The sequence below is a fragment of the Mugil cephalus genome, chromosome 5 (genome assembly GCF_022458985.1).
Source record: "Mugil cephalus isolate CIBA_MC_2020 chromosome 5, CIBA_Mcephalus_1.1, whole genome shotgun sequence".
NCBI classification, from domain to species: Eukaryota; Metazoa; Chordata; class Actinopteri; order Mugiliformes; family Mugilidae; genus Mugil; species Mugil cephalus.
In genome coordinates, this window is record NC_061774.1 from 17,976,613 (window position 1) to 17,988,799 (window position 12,187).

Sequence of the window (12,187 nt, forward strand, 5' to 3'; positions counted from 1 at the left end):
CTGCTGAATGCTTTGACATCAAACACAATGCACATATACTAAATACAATTCAGGGCATCATTTTTTAAAACATAAACAGAATAAGAGTCTTTGCTTGTGTTTGCAGCTGTTGTCTCATGCAGCCCTGCAGCAGCGACTGCAGGGACAGTGTGTTCAAACTCTTGAGAGCGCTCGGCACCCTCTGCGGGCTGGCTGTCTGATTGGCTGAGCCCTGGCCATGATGTCATCACTGCATGTTATAAGGGCTCTGACAAATAGCCTGGGAGACACATTAGAAGAAACACTGCTCAGCCGAGGGACTGAGTGAGTGAGTGAGAGAGAGAGAGAGAGACACACGGAGATTAAAGGAAAAAACAAAACAAAACCACAGAAAGTAGAGAGGACATGTGACATGCAGTACTTTGCAGGAACTATCTGAACGGTGACATTGTTACTTTGTATGGGAGGCAGGAAACACAACAACTACCTGTGGAGGTTTGTACTTTTCGATTTGCCTGGCTTGCTGAACGTGTTTTGTTGCTTACTCGAGCCTAACAGGATGTAATGAACTTGTTTTGCATTGGTGGTGTACAGTAATTTTAGTTCTCCTTTTTTTTTTTTTTTGGTCAGCGCTATGTTTAAAATGACACATCAGTTCTATAAATGCTGTTTTTCTGTTATTTCTGACACTTTTTACATTAGTGATATTCACATCTTTGTATGTGTGTGTGTCTGTGTGTGTGTGTGTGTCTGTGTGTGGTTGCGTGTGCGTGTCGCCCACATATGGTCTCTTCAGATGGAAAGTACTACCCCCCCTGCGTATCTTAATATGAGCGCAGACAAGATCAACTCATCAGTCCCAGCTGACGATGAGGACGTTTACAGCGGAGCAACTATGATCCTGCTGGGCATGATCATGTCCTTATTGGTTTTGTGCACGGTCTTCGGAAACATCCTGGTCATAACGGCGATTGCCCGCTTTCAGCGTCTCCAAAATGTCACCAACTGTTTCATCACCTCCCTGGCCTGTGCTGACCTGGTCATGGGCCTGATTGTGGTTCCCTTCGGTGCCTGTTACATTATCTTCAAGACCTGGCACTTTGGTAATTTCTGGTGTGAGTTCTGGACTGCCACCGATGTTCTCTGTGTGACCGCGAGCATCGAAACCCTGTGTGTCATAGCTATTGACCGCTATTTGGCCATCACCTCTCCGTTCCGCTACCAGTCGATGCTGACCAAGCGCAAGGCTCGCATTGTGGTTGTGCTGGTGTGGGTGATTGCAGCCCTCATATCTTTCCTGCCCATCCACATGAAGTGGTGGATATCTCATGACGAAAAAGCTAGGGATTGCATGAACAGGAGTGACTGTTGCGAGTTCAACACCAACACGCCTTATGCCATCACCTCCTCTATCATCTCCTTTTACATCCCTTTAGTCATCATGGTATTTGTCTACTGTCGAGTTTTCCAGGAGGCAAGGTGCCAACTGAAAAAGATTGACCAAAGCATTGGACGTTTTCATAATAGCGACAACGGCAACCTTAAATCTCTAGAAGAAAACAATGGGCGCGGTTACAAAAAGGCAAAGTTTTGCCTGCGGGAACACAAAGCCCTAAAGACGCTTGGCATCATCATGGGGATCTTCACTCTGTGCTGGCTGCCTTTCTTTCTGCTCAATGTGGTGGTGGCCTTATCGGAGGTGGAGAACATCGAGCTCACCTTCAGGATACTCAACTGGATAGGTTACGCAAACTCTGCCTTCAACCCGCTCATTTACTGCCGGAGCCCTGAATTCAGATATGCCTTCAAGGAGATCCTCTGCATGAAGAGGAACCGCCTCAGCAACCCAGGACCTGTGAATGGATACATCTACAGCAGGCACAGCTGGCATAGCGAGCAGCAAGGGAGGAGCAAAGGCAGCTCAGAAGACAGTGATGCCAATGAACGATTTTTAGGGAAGTCGGCAGGGGTCTGCAGTGTTGAGGACAAAGCAGTGGACCCAAACGGGAATTGTAACGAAAGTCTATCAACTGTAACGACTACCCTGTAAAGTCAGAGCTTTGACTTCAGTCAACAGGGAAATCCACATGTGTTTACACTGCTATCATAAACTTTTTTTTTTTTTTTTTTTCCGATTTGCTGATGAAGGTAAGGCCAGACACAGTTACTGGCAAAGTCTCTGGAGAAGGCTTTAAATGAACTGTAGTAAACATGTTCATCTGAGGAAAGTATTGCTTTTCCTGAATGATGAATTAATAGTTTGTAGATCACTTATTTTTTTTGTTACATTCATCAGTGACTTCACATCTACCTCATCACATCCTACAATGTTTGTATCTTAACTTCACATTGTCTCTGTCCATCGGAGCTACTCGGGCAGTATCTCAGCTATTTATTTACTCTATTAAATGGTCTGCAGACTTTCTAATTGCCAATTATCTGGCTTCAACTGAATTTGTGGGTGTGCTGTTTATCCCAGAGCTCTTGGAGAAAGATCCCACAGTTTTTTTTTTATTAGCATAAAAATGTTTTTGAATTTCAAAGTCAATGTTGTTGGAGGCCTTCAATCCTATTTGAGCGTGCCAGTTTGGCACAGACTGCAAGTATTTCTATCGGGAAAAGGACGAGGTAGACAGAAGGGGTTAAACGTCATACCTCCGTGGTGCTTTGAGCGATACATTCCAAATCAGACTATAATCTGGCATCCTTAGCATTTAGAATTTTTTGATTTTTTTTTTTTTTGGTTGAGTTAGACGATTAACAGCAGGTGGGGCAAAGCCTGTCTCTCTGCCTTTGTGTCTCCTCACTGCTCAGCTATGTTGTGAGGCCCAGCTCCCTGTTTTACAATCTGACGGGCTGTTGCGCTTAAGGTTTCTGTTGCCAGCAGATAGCACTGGAGATATGAACGTTTGCGGTAATCTACATGTCTCTGTTTGCCAGCTGAGAAATATCAGTGGACTTCCTATGCTAGTCATGGGATAAAAATCTGCTGTTTCAGTCGATTCCGCTGACAGGCTCAACTGTATCTAATATCTTTCAGTGCGAAGCTGAATACATTTCGGATAATGTGGTCAACCCTGAGCGTTGACATGTAAAGCTTGCACCTGTCAAAGTTCAGTATACAAATAAGTTTGCCGCCATTCAGCCCTATCTTGCATTCTGTCAACTGTCTCAGTTGTGTTACATATTAACTATGATTGGTACATTGTACAGCTGTAAATGTGAGAGAGAGAAAAAAAAATTATTAGGCGTTTTGTCCCTTCCACGCAACAGTGACGGTTGTCCCCTTTGTTACACAATCCTTGTCTGTTTATTAAATTTTGTGGTTGCTGTGTTTCAGCATGTACAGTGTTTACTGAAACCGGAGAAGCCGTTTCCTTAGTCATGGCACAAGGGTACACACCACACATAATAATAAACAGAGCGTCGAAATAGCCAAGTGATAACAAAATTCCAAGCCCGAGACGGAGGGGTGTTGACTACTGAGGCCAATAAGCAGAGATGAGAAAGAGCAGCCAGTATTCCTGAATAGCGCACCTTGGTCACTGCTCCCTGACATTTCCCAGAGTCTCTTCGGTATATACAGATGTCTGCCTCTCCGTGAAATCAGTCTAACATTCGGTTCGGGCACACGCAGGGGTGAAGGGAACAGTGTTCTGTTGTTTCAACAACTGTTCCAGTTGTTTCAGTTAGTTTCGGTCAGCCTTCTTTAGACGCCACTTGAGTTTCCAGGAAACGCCTGATGTGGCCATGCCCAGCCCAATAAACACGAATAAATACATTAGCTCTGCTGCTGTAAACAACACACAAACAGATTAGTAGATTGCCAAGTCTACAGATTTTAATTTATTAAAAGATCCACAGAGCCAACCTGAAATAAGACTTTCTTTCTTATTAGTCTTCAGACCACAGGCTCTTGGGAGTGTAATTTTTTGACTAAGGCAAGCATTAATGGACGGTGAGCACTTTAGCATGCAGGACTTAAATTGGAGGCCACTTTTCCCGCACTAAGTGGCTTGCAAGTTCATTAGTGCGGTTAAAGATGTAACCCCTTTCCTCTGGTCAGTTTGGCAGCCACTAGTATGTTTTGATCAAAGTGACAGCATGCTAAATGTAGCTACCGTAAGCAGGAGGGGCAGGTTCTCTGCCAGTCTAAATCGGTGTTAGTGACCTGTGTTTTAGTGCATGTAGCGTTGCCTCTGCATTTAAAAAAAGGTCAGGCGGCACCGTCAAAACTGTGAACTTTGTTCCCTCAGAGGAATCTCTATGTACTGTATCGCTAGGTTTGGTCGCAGACCTTAGGCATAGACGTAAATGCGGTGTCCTCATACGTCAATGTTTGCCATGTGAAAAACAAGCTTTCCAGTTTCTTGCTCCTTTTCTGTTTTTCCTTTTAATGGATTTACAGCAGAGTAAATGCAGGGGTTGAATGTCATAACAAATTTTCTACAGCATTTTGTTTTCTATTTATTTGGCATGTTCACTGCACTGCATTCAAAAAGCACAAAACAGACCCCAGACCAAGTTTTTGATCTTTTTTTTATTTTTTTTTTATTCACTCACCATTCTTTGCATTGGCACCAAATACACAAGCCCGTGATGGTTTAAAAAGCTCTGTATTTGAGACATAATTTGCAATTTAAGAAGCATTGCACTAGTGATCGTTTGCATGTCTGCAATGTGTTAGTCGTGATGTGTTTGTGGACGTTTGTGTCATTTCTCTTCAAAGTGATCTGCCTTAGCCTGAGTGGAGTATATTGTGAACTGCAGTGTATATATCCACACTGCTCCCTCCTGGCTGTGCCCCATCCTTGCACCTCAGCTGTCTCAGAGTTATTAATGGTTATTGTTTCATCAATAGGCCTGTATAATAAGGAATGTAATCCATGCCTTCACCTCCCCTCTGCTGGAGGACACAACACTGTTATGTGCAATGAGTCTTGAATGATTATCTGACACTACAACATTCCAAGCGAAGCTGACAGTTTGGAACCATATACCGACGGATGCATACAATGCACGTTCGGTTCTCCCTCGTATCTCGTCCTAGATCACCCATCTTACTCACTGGTCATGGCTGACCCAAAGGTTTTTTTTTTTTTTAAAGTGGATTATGCATATTAAGTCTTACACCGTAGATACATAAATGCTGTGTGCACGTATCAAACATATTTTCTGCATAAAAAAAAAGAGTCTATGCCTTGGATTGATCCACGTTTACCTGCCAATGCTATCCTGACTAATCCGCCGTTCTTCTTTCTGAATAAAATTGCCCCACCAAACCCATCCCCCGGGATGTGGATTAAGTCGTCCGCTCACTTTAAGCAGCACTTTAAGGCACTTTCGCGAATCATTGGTTTGAACAACTGAGTACACATTTGAGTTCATGAACTATAAACAGTTATTGCCCATTCACTTGTACCATAATATTTTTGTGGAAGTTCACTTTCCTGTCTGCAAGTCAAAACAAAGAGCCACGAGACAGGATCGCTGCAGCGTCTCTGCACACTGACGTAGTACAGGGTGACTTTATTCTGCGAAATTGGCGTATGTAAATGTGAATTTTCTATGAAAGTCTAAATTTGCTTCCGCCGCCATACGAAAAGTGAACCTATCATATGTGAACTTTTAACTTTATTTTATTTTTATTGTCTTTTGTTGCGAGAGTGAAAAACTCCTCACTCAGCTGAATGTTTACTAAATGTCTGCAAGCTATTTTCGCACAAGTTCTTGTCACTGTTTGTTAAGGTGTTGAAGCCTGTTACAAAATGTGTTGTCCTGTGGTATTTATTAAAACAAAAAACGAGTGTATTGCGATGTAACATTTGTATTGAAATAAATTATGTATGTGTTGCACGATGCGTCCTCAATGATCATTAATCAGCGGGTGGTAGATTCTTGAAAATTGAAGAAGAAGGTTCAAGTCTTCTGGAGGTTTGGGGTTTGGAAACTGATAAGTCTATTTCAGTATGGGAAAACCATCAGCATGTGATCCGGACTTAATGGTGGACAGGAAGGAGATGGGGATACTATGAAAATGTTTCCACTCTCCTTTTAAAACTGCATGTCTGCCCAATGTTTCCAAGTCATCATAGATTATACAGAGCACCTACTTCTATTCCAGAAATCCAAGGGAGGAGGACAGTAAAGATATATAGAGCCATAAAAATGTCTTGAAATTTGGCACTTAGTCGGAGTGGAAAACATTTCTCATGTTTCTTTCAAACTTAAAATATGTTCATCGGCTAAATGAAAAAAAAAATAGTTATCGTGGTTGGGAATGTTTTTTGATAGAAAACCCTCAACCAATCACATATTGTCAGTGATCAGTCAATATGACCAGTGGTGAACAAAAATTGAGAAGATAACAATTGCACTATGTTCTCTTTTTTCAGGTGGCAGAGCACAAAATAAAGTAATTTAAGAAGACATTCATTATCATAATCTGATAATTTGATAAATTCCTGCTGGTATCTTGTTCCAGGTATTTTTTTTTTTTAATCTCTGGTGACAAATGAGTTACATGAGTATGCAAAATCTACAGGCAACTACTGGATAATAATAACAGTAACACACTGGTTTTCTATTAGTTGCTTAAAGCGCAGACAATGAAATGCATTATTCATTCGGTCACACAGTCACACCCTGGTGGTGGTAAACTACCTCAGTCGTCATGGAAACGTGGCTACCAATCCATGCCAATGACCTCTCTAACCACCACCGAACATCACCTGCTTCTTTCCCATAATTTATCAAAAAACCTTACCTTAAATTAAGCCATTGTAGTGATTGGAGTTAACAAAATAATTCTTGTCTCTAGTCAAGCTGAAAACCACAACCGTCTTGATAATCAGCTTTGTGTCCAGAAAATTCCTGGTCACATCATTCATCCATTCATTTTCTGTAACCTCCTGTCCTCTGGAGGCTCGCGTGAAGGTGGCCGGAGCTTATCCCAGCTGTCATTGGGCAAGAGGCGTGGTGCACCCTGGACAGGTCGGCAGTCCATCACAGGGCTTACATAGAGAGAATTAAGAATCACCAATTAACATAATGAGTATGTCTTCAGGTGGTGAGAGGAAGCCGGAGAACCCAGAGAGAACCCACGCAAACTCCACAAAGACAGACAGCACAGAACCTTCTCACCACACAGAATCCTATATTGCCTTTCGCGTGTGTGCTCTCGAGGCAGATTTTTGTGAATTCAGAAAATCACATGTTCCTGCTTGCTGTTGGAATGAGATCATCTCCACATGGTATGGCAAACTATCTCACTTCATACTGTAATAACTGAGCCTTAATTCCAAAGATGAACAGCACTATGTACTGCATTAGCTTCTGGAGCTGCAAGTTATATCCTCTTTCCAGACACAACATGCAACCCGGCTTAAATAGCAGCAAAGCTCTTCACTGGATATGAGTCATACTCTTACTGAAGCACTTTGCTTTCACAAACAAAATAGACCTTCTTTTATAAACATGACTTCTGTAACTTAGAATTGCTAATCCTTATTCTAATCGTCAGATCCTTACAAGGGAAGATTATTTTTGAGACCCAAGCCTGTTAAATAGCTCATTGTTTTTAATCTGTTTCATAGTCGTGCAGGGTTTTTGTTCTGTCACTCACATTTCCTGTCATTTGGGAAGCCCCTCAACATGCTCCTGTGCGTCTCCTCCCTTTAGGATAAGTAGCACCAGAGTTCAACCTGTGTCTCGTCAACCATTGTGTGATATATATATCACGCTAAAGGTCAAAACACCTTTGCATTCAATGTTTTTTTCTTTACTTTTACTACTTTACACTGTAGACGGATACTGAAAACATCAGATGTGATGAAGCAAGGTATGTGGAATTATGTAGCAAAGAAAACCTTGGTAAATATTGGTAAAATGTACCTGATACCTTTTAGATACCTCAAAGCAACCACCCTTTGCTCTGCAGGCGTGCCTTGTGGAGAGTGGGTGTGTGGTGGTTCGCACTGATGCCTCACAGCAAGAAGGCAGAACCTGTTCTACCTGTGTCTGTGTGGGTGCACTCCAGCTTCCTTCCACCTAACACTTCTAAATTGGCCCGTGTGAGTGTGAGCGGTTGTATGTGAGTCTCCAGCCCCCGACCCCCTAGGACGAGCTACAGAATGTTATAGAAGATGAGTTGAGGTGTGCCTTGTCAGGGTTCATTTGTGGAATTCTTGCCTTCTTAATGGGGTTGGAGCCATCAGCATGTGTTGTGCAGAAGTCAGGTTGGTACACAGCTGACAGCCCCATTTGTCAACTGTTAGAATTCATATTATGGCAAAAACCAATCAGCTAAGTGAAGAGAAACGACAGCCCGTCTTCATTTTAAGGACTGAAAGTCAGTCAGTCCAGAAAATTGGAAAAAACTTTGAAAGTGTCTCAATGTGTCTCACAAAACCAACTGGCCCAGGAAAGGAGGACCAAGTGTCACCTCTGCTGCTGAGGATAAGTTCATCCGAGTCACCAGCCTCTGAAATCGCAAGTTAAAAGAGCATCAGATTAGTGCCCAGATAAATGCCACACAGTTCCCGCAGCAGACACATTTCTACAACTGTTCAGAGGACAAATCCGGCCTTTATGGATGAATAGCTGCTAAGAAACCACCACCAAGGAAAAACAACAAGCAGAAAAGATAAGTTTGGGCCAACAAACACAAAGAAGGGACATTAGACCAGTGGAAATCTGTGCCTCGGTCTGAAGAGTCCAAATTTGAGATCTTTGAAGCACCGTGAAGCATGGAGGAGGATGTGTGATGGTGTGGGGGTGCTTTGCTCTTGACACTGTTGGGGATTTATTCAAAACTGAAGGCACACTGAACCAGCATGGCCACCACAGCGTCCTGCAGCGGCATGCCATTGTATCCGGTTTGCTTTATTTGGACCGTCACTGATTTTTCAACAGGACAATGACCCCAAACGCACCTCCAGGCTGTGTAAGCGCTATTTGACCAGGAAGGAGAGTGATGGAGCGCTGCATCACGTCACCTGGCCTCCACAGTCACCTGACCTAAATCCAGTTGAGCTGGTCTGGGGTGAGATGGAGTGCAGAGTGAAGGAAGAAGGGCCAAAAAGGGCTCAGCATCTCCGGGAACTCCTTCAAGACTTCAAGAATCTAAAATATAAAACATGTTTTAAGAGTTAGAAATCTACAATGTAAATAGTCATTGTGTGGTATATTCTGTCATAACTACTCTGCAGGTTTTAGAATTCGGCGTCCATTATGTATTTATCAGTAGTGGCACTATTACTTTATTTTACAACTGTTTCTCATGTTTGTTTTGTTTTATACTTAAAAAGCTTTTATTCCTCTGTGGTTTGAGACACACTAATTATATCTCAGCGCAGCATTTTTGGAGACATTAGGATTAACTGTTCGTCTTCTCTGTCAACAAAACCAAATCAGTGTGTTTACGTTTGGAAGACAATTGATGCTAATTTAAGAATTAGAAAAATCACGAATATTTTGTAAAAAAAAAAAAATAATATAATAATATTCAGAGCAGTGTTTCATTTAACCCTGTTTGGTGCAGACATGTTTCTCATGTAAGCTTTAGAGCATTATCTTATATTTTACTGGCACTTCATTCTGAAACCAATTTTAAAATGAGCCAGCTGGAAATTATAAGATGGTGTTTACAAGACATCAAATTGGATTATGGTAGTTGAATTTACCACCTGCAGCTGATAAAACTGGTCATAGTTCAGTAAAAAAGAAGAGACAGCTACACAGACACTATACTGATCATGCGAGGAATTCAAAATGAAGGCTTTTGTCTTAAAATATTTTGTCCCTGATGCTCATTGTTTCAAATATAAATCTGAAGTGTGTCATATGAAAACGGAAATGGTACGTGACAGTGAGGCGGCAGGGCTTAGAAGTTAGGAGATAACTTGTTGTGGCTCGAAACGATGTAAACACTGAAGCGTGCTTTTTTGTGCGAGCCATTTATCAAAGTATTTTCCTGTCTCTGCCTTGCAGTCCACTTTCGTAGGTAAAAAATCTGCTCTGTCGAAAAGCCATAAACGAATCCACGTCTGCACACTTATCCCCGTAATCCTTCAAAACTCAAGCTTTTCTCCACAATTTGAGTTTAACGTCATGCCAAGCAATCCGTGACTTTCTGTGGGTTTAGAGGTGCACTGAGGCCGATCCCCCGGGATGCGTGCAGACAGAAGTCTGTGAGATCGGGCCGCATGCTCTCTGGAGCTCGATGGTCAGTTTTCCATACTGACTGAGAAACCTCAAGAAATCATAACCAATTTATTCGGCCAGTCCATGCATGGTAATCAAGCTTCAGAGGCTCGGACCTTTAAGAGCTAGATTAAATACAGGCAATTTTCCCATATCTGGACCTACCACGTTAACTGAGCCGCAGTAAAAAAAATAAAAAAATAAAGAAAACATGAGGGAGGGTAAGTTCAGTGGAAAAGGCCTCTTACAGGAAAGGATGACTACTTTCTCAGATATGTTCGTCATGGCAGTGACATACTGCACGCAGGGTGTGAGCATGTGTAAACATTGTCTCTGATAGATCGATAAGTCCCCTGGCACTTTGGTGACTGCAGCGACCGAGGCACCACAGTGTCTGCGTGCCTGCAGTCCCGTCCTTCCCAAGGGCCTTACCAGCACGCGTCTGTGCGTGTCTGAGAGCGCGGGGATGTATGTGCGCGAATGTGCATCCCCAATCTCGGTTCACCCCCTCTCTGAAAAACTACCTCCAGCCGACCTGGGGTTACAAAAGCAAACATGACCTCAGAAGATGTGTTTCAAGGCCAAAGCAAATGCAATAAAACACATCTTTGCAAAATGGAAAAAAAAAAAAAAGAAAAAGTTATATCTCACACGGGCTATATGCAGCTAACACGCTAATGTTGATACAGTTATCCCTGTAGATGTTCTCGTTCATAACCGTGTCAAATCAATTTTTTCTTCCTATAGCAGTCTGTCATGTGAAAAAGCACCATCTGTCCATCCCATGGAAACTTTTTTTTGACATATTTACACAAGCATTTGATCCGTCCAATTCGATTTATTCGACAAATATATCAAATGATGTAATATTCCTCTGTGAAAAACACAAGTAATCCTTTAGCTTCAGAAGCTCTGCACTGCCCCTTTTAGAACAAATTCCTATTTTGTACAGTTGTCCACGGGTGTCTGGCTAGTGTCCCTTGGAAAAAAAAATAATACTGAAAAAATTACAGTACAATATGTTTTAGGGTTTTCTTTAATGTACTGCTTATTTTACCCCACAGCATTTCAATATAATTCAAATCTGGGGTTTGAGTAGACTGTTCCATAACCTGCAATTTCCTGGGGGATTTATTAGTGCGCTTGAGACAATTATCCTGTTGTAAGGTCCACTTCTAGTTCACCTTCAACTCTCAGACAGATAGCCTCACATTACCTTCGAGTACATGATAATGGGCTACAAGCTGTCCAGTCCTGAGCTGTGACCGCAGAAATTTGTAAAAATCTCTCACCCATTCAGCTCTTTGACACAAACCATTTCCTGGAGTTCCTGTGAAATTTTGGGCTTCTTGGCTTTTGCATTATTCTTGCGATGGTTCCCAGCCTTGGTGAAAAACTGGCAGTGGTATAAAGTCCATAGCGCATGTAATTTATTTATTTCAAATCATTTTCAGATCTTCTTAAATCCCCAGACAGACTCTGAGGCATCCGCAGCACCTTTTAGACCCAGGTCATAAGAGAATAACCTTGGCAGTTGATTTATTCTCCTTTCTCCACGATGTCAAACCTTGAATGGAGCATCTGGACAGCTCTTTTTCCTGAGCGCCCTCTGAAAGTAATAGGGCCTTTGGCAAGGAAGCAAATCCCAGGTTTAAGAAACAGATCCATCATGGAATGACTTGTGCTGTTAATCATTTGGGAAATAATAAGATGTCACCCGCGTGACAGTACTGATGATGGTATATCCTAACAAAGCATGAGATCAAGGGTTAATCACATAAAGAATGGCGCTTTAAAGTCTCTCTGGGACACATGTTGAACGTAAGTTAAGTTTCATAGCAGGCTGTCATTTCCTCTTTTTCTGGTGGCACTTCTTACCACCAAGGAGTGCCAGCGAGTAAATTATTAAAACGTATTTAAAATAATTAAACCATTCACATGTTTGTACACTTCACCCACAGTCAAATAACCGCCTGGAAATGATACACAGATCAACCACAACATG

At 42.2% G+C, this 12,187-nt stretch overlaps 1 protein-coding gene across 1 annotated transcript; it reads left to right on the forward strand.

Annotated features, from left to right (window-relative positions):
- The first annotated feature begins 274 nt into the window (after positions 1 to 274).
- On the forward strand, positions 275 to 5,835 carry adrb2a (adrenoceptor beta 2, surface a). The gene is made up of 2 exons (XM_047585971.1): positions 275 to 474; positions 776 to 5,835. Exon 2 carries the CDS (start codon positions 776 to 778, stop codon positions 2,027 to 2,029), a length of 1,254 nt encoding a protein of 417 aa, XP_047441927.1. The 5' UTR covers positions 275 to 474; the 3' UTR covers positions 2,030 to 5,835.
- Positions 5,836 to 12,187: the final 6,352 nt, after the last annotated feature.